Source organism: Papaver somniferum, chromosome 1, assembly GCF_003573695.1.
Source record: "Papaver somniferum cultivar HN1 chromosome 1, ASM357369v1, whole genome shotgun sequence".
NCBI lineage: Eukaryota > Viridiplantae > Streptophyta > Magnoliopsida > Ranunculales > Papaveraceae > Papaver > Papaver somniferum.
Window position 1 is genome coordinate 34,643,544 of NC_039358.1, and position 24,261 is coordinate 34,667,804.

A 24,261-nucleotide genomic window follows, 5' to 3' on the forward strand; every position below is an offset into this window, starting at 1 on the left:
CACAGAAGGGCAAAGCATATCAATATTCGGTATCGTTCTGCGCGAGTACATAATTATAAGTAACAGCGAGCATTAATAGTATACAAGCATCTAAAACACACACATCTCCAGAACTACATATATGCAGCCAAATCTCTATATCCTGAATGCACTATATTTTTGTGTAGCTATCATAAGAGAAATGAAGCTAAATTATAAGTTGTAGGGGCTCTAAGATTAGCCAAGTTAATATTGATAAAGTGGTAGCTGTACATAGAAGAGCGGCAAGTCTAGTATTTCTGGCTATCTTTGGGAAGTCTTCAGGAATATATATCGTACAACAGCTGTTGTGAATGCAAAGTTCACTGCTAAAAGGAAACTATGAAATACGTAAACTTGATGATCACCAAATAGTATGGTATCAGGTCCCCGCCGTCGATCTCTTTATAGGGTAATTGGACTAAAACCATAGCTATAACAAAAGCCGAACCAAAAATGACTTCCTCAGTCTTGTTTCGACTCTCTAATCTTCTTAAGATTACTAGCATGGAGGAGAGTTTAGTAACGTACCAAATTGGATACAATAGACCAGCTGCCCCTATAAAGGTACGTGTTTTTTTTTCGACTCTCTAAAACCACTTAAATATTTTTTTTTGAAACGTCGTTGATATTTTCAAAGGTACGTGTTGATCAGGTATTCCATAGGTGCCATTGAGATAACATCAAGAAAGTCTAATCATCCAAGTTATAAAAGATATTCGGAGATCAATGGTTTCGAACTGCATGATATATTCGGTGATTGGATAGTGCATTCCCTTGTTATATGCTTTTTGGTAATCCATCTCATTCTCCATTCTATTTTTTTTCCGTTTCAGTGCTGGATTGTATGGACACCAATCACTTAATTAAGTTGTCCTTGAAACTTGTCAGAATTCTAACAAATTATACTAATTAATCTCGGTTGCCAATGGTTTAATTGCGAATGCAGTCATCCGATGACCCGCTGGTAATCGGGGCAATGCTCTGACAATAGTTGCAAAGCTGGCTTCCGGCGGTAAAGTCTAACCTCCACATATTACATAGTTAGGCAGAGTTTTGACAATCAGACACTTTGTTAGTGCAAGATCACATAGAAATAGAAATGTATCGAGGGCAACTTTATGTGAAATTTGACCAGTAGGCTGATTGTCTATGTGCTGCATGCCTAGGCTATGAGTCTTAGTATGCATGTAAAGCTTAAGAAACTGCATGCGCGTGTCCACGTCTCACACAAGAAGTCGTATGTAGACAATTGATGTGGAAAATAGACTCCGTTTGCTTACGTAATCTTAAGAATCTAACTAATCATGCGTGAAAATGTAGACAATTATCAGTGCTCTACATAAAATGTCTCAGAATAAGATTGAATTTCTCAACTCAATTGGTTACTAGCTAGAGCGCCAAAGAAACCAAGAGGCGACTGATGTAATTAACCGGAAAGATGATAAGAACCATTTAAACCTTTAACTTCTTTTATCCGTTAGTGCGAAATCATGATTTTGAAATCTATATTTTAAGTTTTTCGCGGTTCCAAAGCGCTTAATTATGCCATTGCATGCTCGCACTCTTATAATCAGAGCATATAATATGTCATTATCGGCATCCGATTGCTGGGTCAAACCAGGTGAAATTTGACAAGGGAGAAGATCGATCAACAAAGATAAATGAAATAATTAAAGAATCGGAACTATTAAAAAAAAAGAATATAGGAATTTTGTTCAGCGTAATGATGCACTGTATATTGTTTTGTTTATACAGCTCATTCTGTCCCCGCCGGTGACTGGTAAATTAAACGATTTTTTGTTAGGAGAGGAAAAAACCTGTTCTCATATATACCACCTAAGAGAACACCATCGGTTCGTCTTAGTTTTTTTATGACCGGCTACACCTTTGACTCGTTACTGTTTATGAAGATGATACACCTTTGACGCGTTACTGTTAATGAAGATGGTTGTAACGTTAGAAATTAAGATCAAACCGAAAACTACTCTCTTAGACCTAAGAATATTTTGAGATGTTTTTCTTTGTTAGTGAGTATTTTGATTTTCTGAAGCAGAGAATGTGAACTGAACAAATTCGGAAAGTTTGAAGGACATGAAGGTTGTGTTCCTAATGTTGTCACCCCTAACACATGTATCTACTACTTAATTATCTAACTACTGTAAGTTTGTAACTTTATTAGCACCAAATCACCAAATGCACATCGATTTCTGAAGTATTTTTGTATAGTACTATAGTTTAGCACCAAATAACCAAACACAACCCATTGTGTGCTCATACATTTAGCACCAAATCACCAAGCATACTGACATTATACTTTAAGATAGCTCAATGCTAATTACTGCAATGGCTACTTTTAATCGATCATTATCGATCTTTCTGTTAGCACACATATATGATTGTGTATCCTACATCATCATCGGCAACTTATTCTAGCTCTACACGTGTTCATCATCAACTGAACTCGCGGTGACAGCTCACTCAGTTGTATGACTCAATCTAGTTGTATCCGGAACAAAATTCGAAAAATGGATCATTTGTGCAAATATTTTTAAAACATGGTTCTAATGGACGAATAAAATTAGTATGGGTGAAATGGACACCAAAAAAATAGCAAAAAATGAAACTGGATTCATCCTGGCTTAAACTTAAAAAAAGCGAGGATGAAACTGGACGCATCCTGATGTAAATTAAAAATAAGAAAAAAATATTTGAAAATGGATAGGATGAAACTTTTTACATCCTAACTATTTTTACATTCTCGTCCATTTAAACAGTATCAAATTTTACATGTCTTTTTCACTTAGAAATTGTTGATTTTGGTCTTTTTAACCAATTTTGTGAACAAACTTCTCTTCCCTCTCTTCTAATGAAGCTATATATATAAGCTTCTTCCTCTTTGTAAATTGTAATCTCCTGATGTGTTTCAATACAACTCATCACAATTCACAGATCTTACACTTTCGTAGAGAATTAATTAAGAAACCTAGCTTTCTGAAAATAGCATCTCTATCACCTTTCTCAAACCTAGCTATATAGTCATTTTCATATCACTACCAAAAAAAAGAAGAAGAAAAAATAAAATTGTTCAATGGCTGGTATGAGGGGATAAGAGAGAGATAATTAAAGGAGGAATTAATTTGTTTTCCCTTTTTTTTCTAACAAAATCGTCTAGTTTAGCCAACTCGAGTACATGACATAACATATATATGTCAAAAATATGGGTTAAGTGGAGAAATGTCTCAAAATGGACCCTAAGATAGTGAAAATGTCCCGAACGTAAGGGAAAAGATTAAAATGGCTCGTTCCGATTACTTTTACCTTAATTAGTCAAAATTAGTCAAAATGCCCCAGTTTAACTAGTCAACTGTATTATGAATTGACGATTTTTCCCTTCGATTAAAATGACGTTAGACATTCTACAGATGTGTAAATAATTTCGTTAGACACGTGGCAAAATAAACCCTTGACACGTATGCAGAGTAAAATATTGACACGTGGACTGTGATGGACACCTGTACCGCACGAGTGGGTTCGTACGTGTGCTTCTAGTCTTATCTTCAACCTTGGTCGAGAGACAGAGAGACTTATCTTCAGACACAAAAAAAAAAAAAAGAAGCATCAGACCGATAGAGAGAGAAATAGATCGAGAGACGGAGAAGATAAGATCCGCGTTCGAGAACAGTGAAGAACAGGTAATTTCCCTTTCTTCATTAAACCCTAATTTTGTTTTATGATTTATGATTTTCGAATCGTTTGTTGTTCTTGAAGCCCCAACCTTGTGAAAATGGTACATGTGATTTACGAACTTAGGGTTTCAGAGACTTGAAATGAAATTAGGGTTTCAGAATCCCAAGTTGTAATTAGGGTTTCAGGGAAACGAAATTAGGGATTATAATTTGGGGTTTTTCAATTTTAGCAGATGAAATCGGATTATATGATGATTTATAATTGTGTCTCTGTCTCTCTTTCTCTGAATTTTGTCTATCCATTTTGCTTTATAACCATGGCATGGCTAAGAATGAATCTACTGAATGAGCTTTTTTGTGTGTTGATTAATTTTGATTACTGCATTATAACCTATATCTCGTATATGTTTCAAATTGTATCCACATAAATATTGATTGACAGAATTTCCTAATCTTTCAAGTATTGGTTGACGTTTGTTCAGACTTCTCACAGAATGTTTCATAGAATGACGACCCTGATGTAATGATGGGTATTAATTTGGTTGTGAAGCACTTTCGATGATAACCCTATATTCACATTCAGTTTGGTTGTTGTTGCAGGTAATAAAGAAATGGAATATGTAGAGGGGAAGTTGTTTATGCTTCATGATTAGTTGCTGAAACTCGGAGCTACTGAAGCTCTGTTATTTGAATGGACTACTAGTTGCTCTTTTAGTATTTGGTTTTAAAGGTCTTGCTGAGGTTAGCATTTTTACTTTGTTACTTTATACTTTGAGTATCTTACTTTGTTGATGTGTTCTGTGTTTGTAAAATGTGGAAATTAGCATATTGAAACTGGATATAATATCTCCTTGTATGCGTATCGACAAAAACATATCACTCTCCCCGAATGCATGTCCACTAGTGAATATAGAAGGGCCATAATTCAGTACATATATCTTAACGAAATTGAGCGATATATTATGAAAATTGTTTCTTATTCATGTTCCCTCTCCATTTCTAATGTAATTTGGATTTCATATAGAGATTAGGTTATATTTGAGTCTTTGGATTTCTAGTGTAATGCATGTCCACTAGTGTAATGTGCACACTTTGTTGTAGAATTAAGGGATATAATTTGTGTTTTTGTATATAATTGAGTGTTCATAGTACAATTAGGGTTTCAATTCAGCATTTTGATTAGTGGGGTTAGTGGGCTTGATATTTCAAAAGTAAGCAAATGTATCAAATTGGGACAATCTTAGAATACTTTGAAGATTTTGATAATATATGTCTTTGGAGACATAATCAAGTTGGTCATGCATTTTCTTGTATCACGATCCAGTAGAGACTAGGTGGTGTATCATGATGCAACCTTAATTAACTCCATTATGTGCTAGCTTACTAGTGTCATGTTGCATCATCTATTTTGTGTGTTTGGTCCTTCATTATGTCCTTCATGGGAGGGCCTTGAATTTCTACACATTTCCCATATAATGTACAAGATGAGATTCTATCTCCATTGGGTGTTTAATAATTAGGAGGTTTCTGGAATTACTACAGTAGCAAGTTCATCTCATGCAAGAGATTAGTTGGTCGTTGATAGTTGTGTTCTGAATCCGTAGCATCATATAGGATGCCTTCCTAACTATGCAATTGCTTAGTTGTTTTCCGATGGATTGGAAACTAAACATGATACATTTTTGTGCAATTAGCAATTACATTTCAGTAGTTGGCCATATTATGTTTTCCTCATAAAGTTGAGTAGCTACGCTGACAAGAACAAGTTATGACCAATAGTCAATAATAGATGGTAAGTCTTGTGTGCTTGTAGCAAATTCACACATCTGGCATTTTATTTTCCAAATTCTTGATCCTAGCCTGAAAACTTGTGCTTAGATCCAATGTCTTACCAGCAAAATATCGCCTCATATTTTAATGATTGATTCCCCTTCAAGCTTCCATTAGACATGATGATTCTCTACATTTCTTGATGTTATCTTTTCCGGTGGTCTTTATTTTTATTTGTTTAGCAGGTGCACGCGTGGCCTAGTAACGGAGATCTGGAAATGGTTTACTATGATGTGTAGGAGTGGATTTGGTATTGATGTCTAGTTTTATGATACTTCTCTTACATCGCAATCTTGATTCTGTTTGACATGATGATTCTCTACCATTTTTTGATGTTTTTTTTCCTTGGTGTTGTTTGTTTCATGTGATTAGCAGGAAAGCAGGATTAGGAATGGACGGTTTGAAGTATGAAGTGATGCTTACTTTCCTTGGTACTCTTTTTTTTGCAGGGACTAGGAATCGACGGTTGGATGAGATTTAGAATGGAATTTTGAAGTTATGAAAAGTTTTTAAGATGTAGAGTGAGGTTTTGAAGTATGAAATGATGGATTCACCACCATACTCTGCAACGTTTACTTTTGGTTTTGTAATGAAATTCGAATACTATGTTTTAATGCAGTTCTATGCTGGAAACTCTTATGTGGAAACAGTTTTACTGTGTCCATGATTACTTTATTCCATAACTTGAATTCTTTCCACAACTGTCGGAGTGTGTAGCCGTTGATTTGAAATAATGTCCCACGTGTCGCAATCCTAGTTAATCGGACACGCTGGTCATTTTTTAAAAAGAAATCTCCATTTCAGTAAATCTAACCCCTTCATCTGCGGCCGTCCAATTTTTGAGTATCCACGCGTCGCAATCTCACTAATTCAGGCAAACGCCAAAGCAGTCACGTGCATGTCAGCCTGTTTGACATACGGGTATAAATGTAATTTTATTGCACGTGCGGGGCCACATGCTTGCTAATTTGACCACTTAACCATATGAAACGAAATACATAACGGAATTGGGCATTTTGATAAGATTTTGGGGAATTTTAATCGTTTCCCTAACGTCCGGGACATTTTCACAACCTTGGGGTCCAGTTTGGGACATTTTGCCAGTTAACCCCAAAAATATTTGGCATGGTGGTTACACGAAGCCTCGTGTCAACTAGTGACTGTTGGAATCTGTTGGAAGTTAGTATGTGAAGATAATCGGAAGATCAAGTCTCTCGCATATAATCCTGTATTGTAGCTCGATAATTATAGTGTACCTGGTCAAGATAGTTTGTTGCTCTAGGTTTACTGCTTATTCAATAAACCTATAAATAGGATTCATTATGTAAATGTAACTTATCCCAGAATGATCAAACTCTCTGGAGATCAATAATCTAATTCACCCTACGGGGTTTCTGTCCGTGGACGTAGGCGTTAGTGCCGAACCACGTTAAGTTCTTGTGTTCTTAATTTGTCTTTGATTTAGTTTTCTGTAATCGATGATCCGTCTCGATACTCATAATTTATTATGGTATCAGAGCGGGGAGATCCGCTCGAATTGGTTCCGCATCAGTCTTTTTTTTTTTTGCGTCTGTTATCAGACTGATTTAACTCTTATTTCAATTCATTTTGTGCAATCCCTTCATGTTTATCGTGTATTGACTGATGATAGGTCCTCAAGCAATCAAAAGTAAACCGTTGCTTGCCATTTCTACCCAAAGTTTTAATGAGGAAGATTATCATATTACAATTCTTTCTCTTTAACAAACTTTTCATTCTGGGTTACAGATTGCATAATTAGTTTTTATTTTCTTCGATAGCTTATCACTACGTGCTATCAATAAACAGAGAAACCAATATTCATGGTTTTCTCTGGACGTCAAAGAGAGTTATCATCAATTAACATAACTCTTCTTATTATTTTTCTGTGAACAGAATTAATCTTCGGAAAAATTCATCTTTTGCGATGTTATTTCCAAAAGAGAAATATCTTCATTTCATTACAATTCTTAATTTCATTGGGTATCGATCATAGACCAAGTGGTATCTTAATTTCATTAGTCCGACACGATTTTGATGTTAATCATGCTTTCTATATCATAGACCAAGTGGTATTTTTCATATGTTCTATCTTTACCGTTTTTGGTAATCTCATTTAGTGAAAATATTTTCTATATTTCTGGAAATTAAACTCATGCTTTCCAAGAGATATCTTTATTCCGAATATTTTCTTTGATATCCAAAAAATATTTTCGGAAATCCATTCATTACCAAATATACCATTCCATATTTAGATATCTCAAAATTTCTGAACATATTTTAGATGTGTTATGTTTGGTTATTTCTTAAATATTCTCTTTTCCTTCTTTTCCGAGAATTTATTTCCGGAAATATCTATAATTTTCGAGGATATCCTGCCAATATATGGTAGTCTCTTTTCCTTAGTTTGGTAATCTATTTTATACCAAGATTTTCTCTAGTTTTCTGATCTCATTTACAACAGTGTTTTTCATTCACGAAAACTCTCATACCCAGATGTACATCTGTGTTTCTCGGTCAATTCTTATACAAAACAATTTGATCGTTTCATCCAGCCAATATTTTCAACCCTGAGGGACAAGACTTTATGTACTACGGTTGTGAAGATATATTTGCTGCTTCTGTACCTTTGTTCAAGTGTCAATGTCCGTGATTGGTGATCGAAGTTCAACCTACATAGTTTTGGGTTACAAAATTCTATTCCAGAGATTTTTAAAGTTGTACTCTTCCTTTATCTCTGAACTTCAATCCATATTATGCTTCAGTTTTCATGAGGTACTATGCTCTTCAGTACCTAACGGATCATATCATCTATTGGCATCCTTTTGTATTCTCTTGAGATCTGTGAATACAGAGAGAAACAAGATGTGTTAATATGCTATAAAAAAAAAAAAAAATCTTTGCCATTATTCACGGCAATACTTGGCTTAAATATCACGAACCTTTGGTTTCCTAATCATCAAATTATAATCTACTGATCATATTTTTATCAGGGATTGTTTTTATCAGTTTCAATCAATTTCTTTCGAACTTGAGTTCGAATCAATCCAACCCTATTGTAATGGGTACAATACAATCAACTTCTTGTATTATCTACTGATGATTGATATTTGGAAAGGATTTATATTTTTCTATTCTCCAAATATAATTTGGATGTTCAGATCTTCTATTTTCAGAGGGTATCAACATCTGGGTTTACCCATCTAAATCAAATTTTTCAGCATCTTTATCAAGTTTCATCGAAGTTGCTTGTGCACGGGTCTCCCTGTTCTCAAACAATCAACAGGGAATACGTTGTGCGATATTCATGTTCTGTTCTTTCAGAAACTTTCACTTTCTCTACAGGATGTGAAGTTCCAGGCAAGTCCTGTGAAACCCTCTTAGACGACCATCATCTGCTCCAGGTTTTTGGTTTGTCTATAATGTCATGTCTTGGTTAGAAATCTAACCAACCAAGCCCATTCAAGTCATTTTGCTCATCTGTGTTTTTTGAAGATCGAAGTCTATGCTAACAGATTCTTTTGAAGAATGCAAGTTCAAGTTCAAGGTACAGTGTACACTTCGAACACCACTCCAATTGCTTAATCAATAGCAATTTGTGAGCATATCAGTATCCACTTAAGGAAGATAAGAGATCAAACTGCTGGCTTATGTTACCTAAGGAAGCCTGCTCATAAAGATCAACTGCCGCAGTCCAAGTACATGAATGAAGCATCCATGCCATGCATGGTCGAAGTACGTCATGCAAAGTTTAAATTACAAGGTTTCTTTTCAAGATATTGTCCAAGTTGCACACTTCATTTCTCTCCGTGTCCAACTTGAGGGGGGGTGTTGGAATCTGTTAGAAGTTAGTATGTGAAGATAATCGGAAGACCAAGTCTCTCGCATATAATCCTGTATTGTAGCTAGATAAGTATAGTGTACCTGGTCAAGATAGTTTGTTGCTCTAGGTTTACTGCTTATTCAATAAACCTATAAATAGGATTCATTATGTAAATGTAACTTATCCCAGAATGATCAAACTCTCTGGAGATCAATCATCTGATTCACCCTACGGGGTTTCTATCCGTGGACGTAGGCGTTAGTGCCGAACCACGTTAAGTTTTTGTGTTCTTAATTTGTCTTTGATTTAGTTTTCTGTAATCGATGATCCGTCTCGATACTCATAATTTATTAGTGACTGGCAGGGACAAAGGTAGAGAGGCTTAAATGCATGTAACCTCTGACAGAAGTTGCAAAGTTGGATTCTGGCTTCAATACCTAAATTCCATCTTCTTATCTTAATACATAATTTTTAGCTTTATGTTTGTCGTTTCCATTTAAAACCATAAGCCAATTTTATATCAAAAATCAAAAACTTCAACAAGAACAACCCTATTTTAAGATTGAGATGGGGACAGAAATTGGTTTGTGGTTGGACGATCCAAAAGAACTGAGCCTCACCTATAAATAGTTGCTTTAGCAGGTGGGTTAGATTTGAAAGAAAATGCCTAGAAAGAATGAGAGTACGTAGCTTAATTTGTGCGAGATTGATTAGAAAAGTAATGATAGATGGAGGATGATCATGGCGTGCTGTTGGTGATGCAGATAAGTGCTTAACTCTATGACGCGCGACTGTTTGTAATTTTGTTCATGTGTTCTTTAAGGGACGCAGTCAAACTTTAAATGGCAAGTTGCCAATTGTCTAATTTTATTTCATATTAACCAGCGGCAGAAAGAGAGTGATACGTACGTATAGAAATAAGTGTACGCAGTTAAGAAATAGCTGGTATTCACAAAACATTTTTCGAAACAGGGTGGTGCATGCACATTGTGCCTACTGCCTCTTGCTAGTACAGTTAATTGAAAGACAAAAATGGTTGAGCTGCTTAATTAGATGATGATCAGTTGATCCCCATCGCTTTCGTTTTCTTTCCAGTTGCTCCATCTCAAACCACAGTCCTTGGTACCCACTAGTAGCTAACTCCACCTAGCAAGCTAGACTGTTAATTCAATACTACGTTCGTCTCTATCGATTAAGTATGGTTATGGAATCCGGTAGTAGCAGTAGCGCTGGTGATATCACAGAACCACGGAAGTTCCATGGTCAGCAAGCAAGCAGTGATCCAGCAGCTTCACCCTACTTACACCATTCAACCCCTACTGAGTCGTCCCAATCTTATCCATCTCCACTTCTACATACGGAGTGTGGAAAACGAGAAGTAAATGATGTTAAGACTTCGTTTTGTTCATCCCCAACTCCAGGGTCAGATATGTCATCCTCACCAGACTTGACCATGAATAACCACCCTTCTCTACCAAGAGACTTTAGGCACGAGGAGAACGGCGACCTTGAGATGGGAAGCCAAAAACCCCAGAACTACCGTGGGAGGGTCCCTTTTCGGAAGTTTGAACTTGGGAAAATGACTATGGCTGTAGTTGCACCTACGACCACTCTTCTTGTAGGTTTGGAAGTCTGGACATACTCTTCACCGCTAGCTGCCATACCATTGCTTTTCCTGTGCTATGGCTCATTATTTATTATTGTTGGAGTGGTCATGTCACATGATTTTCCATCAGCTGCCAAATGGATAGAAGAGGCGGGAGTTGTTTTAGTATTTGGATCATTCACATGGTCCATGGGCTCTATGTTTTATCCCCGGCTATATCTGATGGCGATGCCAATATTGGGTTTCCTCATTCTTTTCATAGCCTTGTTAGTGCTCCGATATATTGATCCCCATGGTCAGGCTGATTATCCTTGTGGTAAATCTGGTTAATTTGTTGGATACGATGCAACAAAACATAGACAATGAATACATATCTGATTGTATAGAAAATATTTCATGGATATTGTTTATTAGTTATATCCTTTCCTTCTCAATAAATAAATAAATATATGCAGCATATATATATATATCAGTATACTATTTATTTATTTTTATGAAACAATATATGTAGCATATGTTCGTAATTTATATGCCATATAAATAAATAAATACAAGGATTTTCGTGTTTTAAGCCGTTTTTGTTTATGATTTCGTGTTACTCAGCCAATTAACAAAGAACTGTTAGAACTTTTTTTTTATAAAGCTTGACGAGGTGAAGCTAAGAGTATTTAGAAATTATACAAAGACACCCTCTTTTTTTTCTTTTGGTAATCGGCCGTATTTTTAGTACGAAAATTAGATTAACTAGATTTGTGTCCGTGCTACGTACCGGGCATTTTTTTCTTTTAACTTGGTGTATACAGGGCTTTGTCCCGTCCCGTGGCGATGCATTTTTAATTTGATGCGCACGGAGCTTCGCTCCGCCTGTGGAGATGCATTTTTGCTGTACGCGGGGCTTCGCCCCCCCGGAGAGATGCATTTTTTATTTGGTGTGCCCCGTCCCGTGACGGTGCATTTTTAATTTGGTGTGCGCGGAGCTTTGCACCGGTCCATGACGATGCATTTTTGATTTGATGTGCGAATAGGTAGAAAATATGCATATTCACGTGCATATTTTATTTATTTTTTCCTTGTGAAATATTTTTCACCTTTATATATTAATTTGATAAAAATACAGTCATAATATGGTAGGTACACGATTTCCAAATTAAATTTGGACTTATATAAATTCCAAACATGGTAAATTAGGTTTGTCTTTTGAAATCAAACATACGTTTTCTTTTTTGTTTTCCTTTTTTTATCTTTTTCTTATTCTGTGCAACTGTAATCCCCACATTAAAATTAGCCATATGATTGGTTGATTAAACCTATAAGTTTGTTAAAACCTGCTTGCCTCGTTATTTTGTTGGTTGAGTAAAATTAGCAGGGGCTTCCCGGCCATGGCCCATTAATGGCATTAAAGTTAGTCATTTTTAATTAAAAATTGTGTTAAATTAGGAAAATTATAGGCTAGAAGATTTACCCCACGTTTGGGTAAGCTGTGATTAATGTTTGGGTTAAACTATATGAGTAATTAGAGTTTGTTTAACCAAAACTATCAACTCTTCTTCGTGATGTTTCAATCTACCTCCAGTAACTCGACTATACATTCTGATCTTCCAAAATTGTTAAACTATTGTGTATGGACCTTTGGACCAAAAACATTACTCCCAACTATATCAACAATAAATTCCTTCCTTGCTAACAAATGTGACTTGATGTCGAAAGATGAAAGAAGTTTCTTTGCAGCATACTTTAGCAGGGACTTGTTTAAAAACATTATCCAAGTTACTATCGCATACGTTAGTTACACTCCACCTGAAGCGAATACTAAATGCTTACCCATCCAATACGTCTTCAGCCTCGAAGTTTAAATTAAATGCTTCGCCAGTTTTGTCTCAACTCAAGCAAATCATTGCTTTCCACTTGATCAAGTGCTCGTCTAAATTGCAGCCGCCAACTATTTGAATTGTGAAAATCCCCAACCATAGCCTCCAGCATCCTTATTCAAACTCATCTTGGATATTTTTCTTTTGAGCATATGTTTTATACCCTCCGATCTCTCCAAAATCTGATGCCCCGCCCATTGTAAAGTTGAATACGAACCATAATAGCCTTATGCCCCTACTATATATATATAATATACAGGTTTTCCGTTTTTAACTGGTAGGTACAATATAACTTGAGTGTGTCTTCGTCTTTCCGCCATAACTTTATGGTAAAAAGGCGTCATATTCACGTGGCCATTAACACTGATTACCTCTTTTGATGAAATAACAACGGCATCATCACCTTCTTCTTCTCTGTCCACATTCTCCTCAAAACTTAACTCTTGTAAACATCCGGTGGACCTATAGCACCAATTGGAACCTTGTTCATCGGTGTGCCGCAGTCGGAGCTTTTTTTAGCAAGAGGTTATTACATCTGAACCGCGTAGGAAATAGAGAAGAACCATTGGAACCTTGGTAGAGGCGTGCCTAATTGCATGTAATTGGTGTAATGGCAAGATCGAAAGTGTGAGAGAAACCATAATTAAAAGCCAAAAAATTGAATAACCGTAATAGCAAATCAATTAAATTCCAAAAGACCAAAATTTGAAATCAAATTTAAAAATACCTTTGAAACAGTGCATGGTTCAAGATACGATCTGATTCCTTAACAGGGGAAAAGGGTCACTTAAAGGTTTCTTTAATATAGACTTGCACAAAACTGGATTCAGAAATCTGGTTAACTTTGGTAATTGTTCCATGATAGGAAACCTAGTTAGATCACACAAGGAAACGTAATTTCTTTGCGCTAAAACTTAGTCACATAAGGAAAGTTGATTATTTCCAAATTTAGTTGTCGGGCAGAGTAGATCCAAGGTTTAAACCAATTATACATTGCCAAGTGTCTACACCGAAATGATCGTTTCAAAAAATTTAAGAAAGGCCTATTTCGGCCAATAGGAAGCGAGGATTTCCTCAGCATTCAACGTGGAAGTTTTATTTGTCTAGGCCTTTAAGTCTTTAGATTTCATAATATTTAAGATTAAAATCGTATTTATCCATGCACTGATAACCACATGCGATATTATATACCCAAATTATTTATTAATTAAATCAAAAAAGAAAATACTTATCAAATTAAGAAGAATAAGAACATAAAAAAACTGATTAATAAAAGAATTGACACATAAACGGATAAACATATACCTAATATTAATAAAAAAAACTGGCACCAATAATCGTTCTCATGAACATAAAAGAATTCAGTTGTTTTTAGACTTGGGAGCAGCATCATTATCTCCTATGCTCAAATCTTCCAACTTGTCAATAAAAGCACTCAATTATAGCTCTGAGATTAAAACCACTGATGGAAAAAGTAATCTCACCTATGCAGGCCGTTTATGTTCCTGGGAGGCAGATATGAGACAATATTACAATTGCTCATGAATTAATGATAGACGCATTTATGTGTCTAATTTGTCCCAATTGTTTATATTGTTAGTGCTCGATTTTGTACTTATTTGGTTATTTTATGTCTTTGTAGGTGTTTTTGGAGAAATAAGCTTTTGCGGCGAAATTGCCTAAAAAGTGGTTTTTGCGCTCGTGGGAGAAAATTACTATACGGACTCTCACTTTGGATAAGGGGTAACCTAATTACTAAGGGGCACCCCATTTCAGGGCATGTACTAAAGGGACACCAGAACTGGATAGGGGGAGGTCATCTTCAAAGTTTCAAAACTGGATTTTGGCGGGAAAAAAGGCAGCAGCGTCAACAATTTTGGATCAAGGATTTGAGCGACCTAGGAGGCGATTCAATGGGCAAATTTGGTACCCACGGACTCTACAAGATATAAGGGACCTGTTAGAAGCGATTAGACCCATCTAATTGGGCTGTATAAGTCAGAAAATCCACACAAAGTCAAGACAGTGCACACGGTTTCTGTTTAGGGTTTGAGATTAGTTTGAGAGATTTATGGGATATCTTGCGTGGGATATACATCAAAACAGTTGGTTAAAAGTCCTAGAAGATATTTGAGACGAGAGAATAGCTGTAAACAGCCTGTAACGCAACAAGAAGAAGATTATTCTTCAAACAACCCGTAAAGAATAATGGAGATTTCCAAGGGGTTTGATCGAGTTTCAAGGGGATTTAAAGCCTATAAATAGTTGGTTTTATGTCAGAGAAGGTGGATGGAGAGGTTTGGGGTCGAGCAGAGACCAGAGAGAGGCTAGAGGAGCGAAGAACGGGAGCTGCAGGAAGGAGGAGTTCTGCTGCTGCTGCTGCCATTAAAGAGCACGAAGAACACGAAGAACAGACACCGCAAGACAGTCGTTTATCAACAGTGACAACGACTTGCTTCTGTGGGTCTTAAAACAACAGCGTCAACAGCAGCAGTGAGGTATCGTTATTTACAGCAGTGGTGTTTTATCGTTCTTCTCTGGACGCTTAAAGGGGGTCGTAGTTTCTCTGTATTATATTTTTCACTCTTTTAATCATATTTTGAGCATCAAATATTTATTTTTAGAACATGATTATTATGAGTAGCTAAACCCCATTACTGGGATGATGGAGGAAACCATTCTTTATGCATGAGTAATTCTATTTAATTATTTTATGACTATTTGCACTATTATGAGTTGTTTTATGATTTTTCTTGATTATTTGTGATTTTATCTGATGATGTATGCTTAGTATAGGAACTCTTGATGCATCATGCTTATGATTTACATCTAATACTTTACAAAATCTATTTTTGGAAAAGAAAAGAGTCGATATTTGTTATCATTATAAGCTATAATTGTCTAAAATTAATAGTTGATTCACATGAGTATAAGAATTGGTGGAATCCTGAGTCCTAGTATCTCTTGATCCTGTGACAAATTGTGTATATATTTTTGTTTTTAAATCTATTCAAGTCCGAGCAACGAATCCGTATTTATCGCAAATTTAATATTACAACAATTAATACACTGCATGAGAAGGAAAAAGACAAAGATGGATCACATGGCATTGAAGCAAGATATGTCTAAAGCCTTCGATCGTGTGGAGTGGTCTTTCTTGTGCAGAATCATGGAGAGTTTTGGATTTGCAGAGCACTTTTGCGACTTGATTCATGAATGCATAAGTATCACAGAGATTCAAACCAACAAGAGGAATACGACAGCGTGATCCATTGTCATCCTATCTGTTTCTTCTCACTATGGAAGTATTCACAGGAGCTTTGGCAAGAGCAGAAAATGAAAAGAAGATCCAGGGCATCAAAATAGCAAAAAATGGACCTCCAGTCTCACATCTTCTATTCCCAGACGATTGCATATTGTTTGTGAAATCTGATACACAATGTTAACAATCTACTGCAAATAATATCTGACTTCAGCTCCATATCAGGCCAACAAATTAATGTCCAAAAATCTGCAGCATTTTTCTCAAAGCATCTCCACTCAAGACATTGCAGAATTTTACTGAGAAAATTGAAAATGAAAAAGATGTCTCTTGATGAGAGAAGTCTGGGTATCCCACTGTTTCTTAACAGGAAAAGAACTACTTCTTTTTCTTCTATGGTAGAAGGAATGAAGTCTAGACTACTTAGACGAAATGGCAAGTTTTTGACACAATTTGGCAGATCAGTTATGGTAAAGCATGTCTTAAATGCCATGCCATCTCACCAAATGGGAGACTTTAAGATACCAAAATCAACAATTAAGGAAATGGACAAGGTGCAGAGAAGATTCTGGTGGAAAAAACAAGATGGTAAAGGGGTATACTTCATATCCTGGGACAAGGTTAACAGCCATAAAGATGTTGGTGGTATGGGCTTCAGAGATTTAGAATGTTTTAACAAGGCCTTGCTGGCTAAATCTGTTTGGAGACTCTGTCATAATCCTCATCAGTTGTGGGCTAAAGCTTTAAAAGAAAGGAATTTTCCAGATACCTCAGTACTGCACTCAACCAAAAAGAAGAATTCGACATATGCTTGGCAAAGTATACATGGAGAAGTAAAGTTTGTTCAAAAATATAGCTTCTGAATTGTAGGTGATGGAACACAGATAATTACTTGGAAGGGTAATTGGATTATGGGAAAACAAGAACCGCCAATCTCCATTGTTGACTTTGAAGTGGCAGTAAACTACAATACTGTCACTGATCTTATAGACCAGGTACCAAAACTTGGAAGGTCACAGTAATTCAACAATTTTTCTCCCCTGATGCTGCAAACAATATCTTAAGCATGAGAATACCTGCCAACTCACCAGACATATTAGTATGGACTTTAACAAAAAATGGTGAGTTCACAGTTAAATCTGCCTACAACAAGCTTGTGGATATCAAGACCAATGTAGCTGAGATCTATGATGCATACATGGCAGCATTATGGAGAAAGCTATGAAACTTGGATACTCTGCCAAGAATAAAAACCTTCTTATGGAGATGTATGAATGATGTAGTACCCTAAAGTGAACGCATGGGGAGAGTAACACAGTTTGGTGGAGATTATTGCAGTATGTGTCATCGGGTAGAAGAGACAACTAAACATATAATATGGGATTGTCCATTTGCTAGGGCTGTTTGGACCTCAATTCCTGGTGCAAGGAGGAGAATGAAAACTGCTGATATGAGTATAGATAGATGGATCACAAGCTGGTTTACAAATGAGTTTAAAAAACTAGATGAAGACTGGATTGTAAAAATGGAAAATGCGAGCTGGGAAATATGAAAGAAAGATGCGGAAGTGTTTTTAATGGGGAAAAAACCTAATCCTGTAGAACTAATTCGTAACATTCAGCATCTAAACAACATGATAGGGTCATCTATGAAGAAAACACAACAAAATACATGTGTCAACAGGCCTGCTAGTGATACACAAACTAACTGGATACCTCCTCTTGCTCATGCCTGTTCAATTTGCTATGATGCTTCATTTAAAACTGTTTCATCTATTAATCATACAGGAATAAGACTAATCCTTCGTAATTCTACAAGTGCCTTCGAACAAGTACGTTGCATCCATGAATGTGTCCACCTAGATGCAGAGCACTCAAAAATAGAAGGAATGATGCATGCAATGTTATGGGCAGAGGAGCTCAACATACAACAAATGTGTTTTGAATTGGACGCTCAGAACGTGGTTGCAGCAGCTAAAGGAAACTATCAACAAGTCAGTTGGGAATTACAATATAGGATTTTCGATATCACTAGTCTTTTAGACAAGGATCCAATGTGGGCTTCCAAGTCCATTAATAGACAGTATAATAAACCAACAGATAAGCTGGCGAAACATGCACGTTCTTTTCATTAATTTAAGTAGGAGTTGGATCCAGCATCCACCAAATTTTATTGTGACAACATTACAAGCTGACATGAATAATGTAACCATTTCCAACAGTCAACAAAAATTCCCATCTTAATATCAAAAAAAAACAAATAAAATGTTTAGACAGATCCTTCTGACCCTTCTTTTTTGCTGCTGCAAGACTTCTTCGATTTTTTCTCTCCTTGTTTATCTCATTCAACTCATCATACACTATAAAAACAATAGCAATACCAACTGCACCAATTGAAAGACCAAGAGAAAGTCCAGCTGTTGAGAAAAAACACGGTATAAAATAATCTGAACCCCTTTCTTTACCCATGATGATATATTTCTTCAACTTGAGATAAATTCAACCGCAACCCTAATTGAGAAGGAGGAGATAGACACATAGACCGACTTATGGCGATCCCTCATATAGTGTGTTCTGTATAACTTCACAAGTTTTCGTGGGGCCTTCATAGAGTTCATCTAATGGCTGAGATTACATGTAGCTGAATTGATTCTACCTATTATTATGCCTAATTGTCAGGATACCCCCACAAGCCATTGGGGTGGAACCAGGGTCTAACACTTGATTTATCCCAGCGCACTAAAGCTAGCACATACGTACAGTGCACGTGAATAAAAGAGACCAGATGGGGGTAATCCATTGCATTTTGGATCTCTCCATAGTACCATACATATAACGTGGAAAAGAAACTATAACCAAAGTCATGATACAACTGAACTCCACATTTAGGTGATGCAACTTGAACAAGTTGCAAAGATTGATGAGGAAATGGGAGATAAGGTCCAATGTGTCTGTTGATCTGTGATGATTTACCTAATAGCTACAGATATCTATCTATAGATACATAAATATATCATATATACACTACTAGGATTGGCAAGTGTATAGGAAACAGACATCGGAAAGAATAACAAATCGCTAAGACGAAGAGTACCTTTTGTTCCGCGATAAGACTAGGTGATGGTTGAACCATTGCAACAGGTGGACCTTTGTTCCACATGGCGTCAATACTTGCAGCAAACATAAAATTTTAATACGATCGGGTTCTATAAACAAAGGGGTTTGACAAAGGGAAAAGACAAACCATCACAACCGTCATTTCTCAAATATCTAAGGTTTCATACTACTAGTGATCTTCTCAAAAAGAGATACACCCTGGACCTTCTTCTTAACTAAGAAAGATTCCTTTAAACAAAATTTTGAGAATTTTCTGAACATATACGCGTGAGTATTAGCAGCTTTCATCTCATGTTTGATTTTACAAGTTTGAAGACACTCGGCTATTTTTGTAATCTAAGATCGTCCTAGTGAATATTGGATCCGATTGAGAAGAGACTACGGAAAAGAGGAAATACAAAGTGGGATTATTTGTCCTGCTCCAAAAGTTACACTATGTTTGTTTACTCCTGACTCATCTGAGTCGTCTGGATCTGAATCATCTGGATCTGAGTAAAATCACCTGGCTCATCTGGATCTGACTTAATATGTTTGTTTTGAGTCAGATCTGACTCAAAAAACGTGAGCCAGTGGTTTGGTCCTGTGAGTCAGGGGTATTTTGTTACCTGACTCAAATGGGTCCGAGTCAGGGGTTATGTCTGAGTCATAGGTCGAGTCAGATCTGACTCAAAATGCAAAACAAACGGTCTGATTGCTGACTCGGCCCGAGTAAGAGGTTGACTCAGATCCAGACGCCGAGTCAGCTGCAAACAAACAAGATGTTAGTATTAAGATATTTGCATATATATTTTGTATATATGGTAGTTAGGACTTATCTTCTGTTTTAGGAAAGATATTGATTGCGTATAATCTCCTCACCATATTTGTAACGTAATGTACGCCTATTTAGACACAGGGATAACCTGTTTGTATTCAAGTTTTTGATAATACAAAATCTTTATCTTTTCTACCTTGTCGTTTCATGGCATCTGAGCCAGGAAAGACCGAATCTTTTTAAAAAAGAAATTCGTGTTGAAGATTAACACCATGACTGTTATAGCTAATTTAGCGATCACAACCACTAACTCTGGTGGAAGATCTCTATCGTCACAAGATCGACTGGGTCTTGTTAATACTCTTACTGATACCCAATGGGAAACCATTGTTGAAATGCTTAAAATTTCAAATAATGATTCGAAGGAGAAACTCTCTGGTAAATGGATACTTGATACAGGGGCTTCACGACATATGACAGGAAGTAAGGAGTTTTTATTTAAGACTCATAAAATAGGTTTTTCTTCCGTAAAGCTTCCGAATGGCACATACTCTCATGCTCCTTGCGAAGGCACTGTGGTGTTCGAAAACAATATGAAACTATATCTTTTTTTATTCCTTCCTGATCTCCGGGGCAATTTGATTTCTTTAGCATGTTTAATTAAAGATTTAAAATGTATTGTCACTTTGACTGATAAGTTATGTGTGATACAGGACCGTACTACGAGGACGGTGATTGGTGTAGGTGAGGAACGAGACGGGGTCTATATCTTCCACAGTGGAACGCTCATTACGGCAAATCGAGTATCTGCTGAAGAAGATTATTGTTTGTGGCATAGACGTTTAGGTCATGCGTCTAATAAGGTTATTTCTTTACTTCCGTGTACAAATAAAGTTGATTGTCAGAAATTTCTTGATGAACCCTGTGATATTTGCTTTAAAGCTAAACAAACTCGGACATCGTTTCCTTTTAGTGAGACTAAAGCAGATGACTTCTTCCATTTAGTACATTGTGATGTTTGGGGTCTCTATCGTACTCCATCTTCTTGCGGTGCACATTATTTTCTTACCATTGTCGACGATTATTCTCGTTGTGTTTGGGTTTATTTGATAGCACATAAAACTGAGGTGGTGCAAATTTTTCAGAATTTTTGTGCTATGGCTAGGACGCAATTTGATAGACAAGTTAAGAAGGTGCGCAGTGATAATGGTACAGAATTTCTTCCATTAATCCCATTTATTACTAAACAAGGTATAGAATTTCAAACTTCGTGCGTGGATACGCCACAGCAAAATCGGTGAGTTGAACGCAAACATCGTCACATATTGAATGTTGCGCGTTCTTTACGATTTCAAGTCAATTTACCTCTTCAGTTTTGGGGTGAATGTATCTTAAGTGCTGCTTATATTATTAATCGCACGCCTAATCCCTTGCTCAATTGGAGAACACCATATGAATTGTTACATAAGAAGCCTCCTATTTATAATCTTATTCGGGTATTTGGATGTTTGTGTTATGCAAGTATTGTGCCTCGTGATCGTAATAAATTTAATCCAAGAAGTCGGAGATGTATATTTGTTGATTATCCTTATGGAAAAAAAGGTTGGCGGTTATTTGATTTGGAATCGAAACAATTTTTTGTATCCCATGATGTGGTTTTCTTTGAAAACAAGTTTCCTTATACCGTTAATTCTTTAGATAATAATAATGATGAAGAATGTCAAATTGAGTTGGAGAGGAGGTTGGAAATTTTTGGAGAACATCCAGACTCATGGTTGTGTGACAGTACTTCTAATCCGGGTGGTTCTTCATGTACAGGCGGACATAATTCACCAGGAAATAACAGTGCAGCTACTCCAAGCAGTAATGACCAGACGGTGTCTGGTAATGATCGAACAACTGTACCAGGCAGTAAGGAAATGGAACAGAATTTGTCTATTGTCCGGTATTTATCTCCTAGTGAACGAGACTTATCAGCTGTACAAAATTTGTCTCCTATTGACAGCACCACTACTCAAGCAGGTGAGGTAATGAATTTGTTTTGTAGTGCCATAAGTGGAATAGTCACAGCCAATGACAAAATTCCAAAAGTTAGTGACAAAACAATCAGGGGATCATTAGTGAATTCAAGGGATGGTTTTATCTCATCTGGGCCCCAACAAAGCATGTCAGATGTTACAGAAAGACAAGATGTAGCTGTCCGTTATGCTTCTGATGCAACTTTATCTGCTGAAACCGCAAGTGATGTTATTAGAGATAATTCTGATAAGGCAGTTCGACGTAGTGTTCGGGCTCGGATACCTAATATACATCTAAAGGATTATATATGTAATACCATCAAATTAATAGACCCCGACTCCTCTACTCCTCACTCGACAACGTCCTAGGGTATGCCTTATCCCATAACTAATTATGTCTCATGTGATAATTTTTCTGCTAACCACACTCAGTTTTTGGCGGCTATTACTACTCTTAAAGAACCAACCAGCTATGCCGAAGCTGTGAAACTTCCATGTTGGCGCGTCGCCATGGCTGAGGAAATTGGTACTCTTGATAAAAATGGCACATTATCTATTACTGATCTTCCGCCAAGGAAAAAGGCTATTGGCTGTAAGTGGGTTTACAAAATTAAATATAATTTTGATGGTAGTGTAGAAAGATATAAAGATCGATTGGTTGTTCTTGGTAATAGACAGGTTGAAGGAGTTGATTACCATGAAACCTTTGCTCCCGTAGCCAAAATGGTTTCGGTTAGAACTTTTTTGGCAGTCACAGTGGCTCAAGATTGGGAGTTGCACCAAATGGATGTTCACATTGCCTTTCTACACGGAGATCTTGATGAGGAAGTATATATGCAACTTCCTCCAGGCTATTCGACTACTTCTTCGGGCAAAGTATGTCGTCTTCACAGATCCCTGTATGGTCTTCGTCAAGCTCCACGTAATTGGTTTTCTAAGCTTGCAAGTGCTCTTAAGGCTTTTGGATTTATACAGTCTTATGCTGATTACTCTCTATTTACTCTACGACAAGGTGAGAATTCTATTAACGTACTTGTTTTTGTTGATGATTTGATTATTGTTGGGAATAATTCCGCTGCTATTGCTACTTTTAAGACATACTTAAGTCGGTGCTTTCATATGAAAGATTTAGGTCCTCTCAAGTATTTTTTGGGTATTGAAATATCTCGAGGTACTGATGGTCTATTTTTATCTCAACGAAATATAACTTGGATATACTTTCTGAGAATGGACTTCTTGGAGCCAAACCAGCTGCTTCACCCATTGATCAACATCATCGTTTGGCTCTAGATGATGGACCTTTGTATTCAGATTCATCTCAGTATCGCCGACTTATTGGACGTTTGATATATTTGACAATTACGCGTCCTGAATTGTGTTATTCGGTACATGTATTGGCTCAATTCATGCAATCTCCTCGAGTTGCACATTGGGAAGCTGCTCTTCGAGTTCTTCGTTATCTTAAGAGTCATCCGGGTCAAGGAATTGTTCTACGTAAGGACAGTGCTCTTCAACTTATTGCTTATTGTGACTCTGATTGGGCCTCCTGCCCTCTTAGTCGTCGTTCTCTTACCGGGTATTTTATATTTTTGGGAGGCTCGCCTATATCTTGGAAGACAAAGAAGCAGCACACGATGTCGCGTTCTTCAGCCGAAGCTGAATACCGTTCTGTGGCTCATACTTGTAGTGAACTCACTTGGCTCAAGGCGTTATTGAAATCTCTTGGTGTGTCCCACTCTCAGCCTATGCGTCTTTATTGTGACAGTCAATCCGCGCTTCATATTGCTGTTAATCCTGTTTTTCATGAGCGCACCAAACACATTGAGATTGATTGTCACTACGTACGTGATCACATTCAATCGGGTGCTATTATCACTTCTCATATTCGCACAACGGCTCAACTTGCAGATATCTTCACCAAAGCGCTTGGACGTCCTTAGTTTGAGCTTCTTCTTCGCAAGTTGGGCATTCGTAATCTCTATGCTCCAACTTGAGGGGGAGTATTAAGATATTTGCATATATATTTTGTATATATGGTAGTTAGGACTTATCTTCTGGTTTAGGAAAGATATTAACTGCGTATAATCTCCTCACCATATTTGTAAAGGAATGTACGCCTATTTAGACACAGGGATAACCTGTTTGTATTCAAGCTTTTGATAATGCAAAATCTTCATCTTCTCTACCTTGTCGTTGTCGTTTCAGTTAGCGATGGTGATATGCTAATATGCAGCTGCGCATTAGCTTAATAATCAACAT

General features: G+C 36.7%; 1 protein-coding gene and 1 long non-coding RNA gene across 2 annotated transcripts; both read left to right on the forward strand.

Moving 5' to 3' along the window:
• Nucleotides 1-3,607: 3,607 nt before the first annotated feature.
• LOC113282960 lies at nt 3,608-6,217 on the forward strand. The gene is made up of 4 exons (XR_003327261.1): nt 3,608-3,713; nt 4,308-4,448; nt 5,723-5,787; nt 5,910-6,217. It is a non-coding gene; the product is annotated as an uncharacterized LOC113282960 (long non-coding RNA).
• Nucleotides 6,218-20,256: 14,039 nt separating this feature from the next.
• Nucleotides 20,257-23,942, forward strand: LOC113282888. The gene is made up of 4 exons (XM_026532027.1): nt 20,257-21,235; nt 21,683-22,269; nt 22,435-23,173; nt 23,293-23,942. The coding sequence occupies exons 1-4, from the start codon at nt 20,257-20,259 to the stop codon at nt 23,940-23,942; spliced, it is 2,955 nt and encodes a 984-aa protein (XP_026387812.1).
• Nucleotides 23,943-24,261: the final 319 nt, after the last annotated feature.

Excerpts from the sequence above, each read along its gene's own strand:
- LOC113282888 (XM_026532027.1), top strand. The coding sequence starts at position 20,257 with ATGACTGTTATAGCTAATTTAGCGATCACAACCACTAACTCTGGTGGA. Across the intron at positions 21,236-21,682 it reads CCCATTTATTACTAAACAAG|ATAATAATAATGATGAAGAA; the intron begins GTATAGAATTTC and ends TTAATTCTTTAG. Across the intron at positions 22,270-22,434 it reads ATAAGGCAGTTCGACGTAGT|TTTTTGGCGGCTATTACTAC; the intron begins GTTCGGGCTCGG and ends AACCACACTCAG.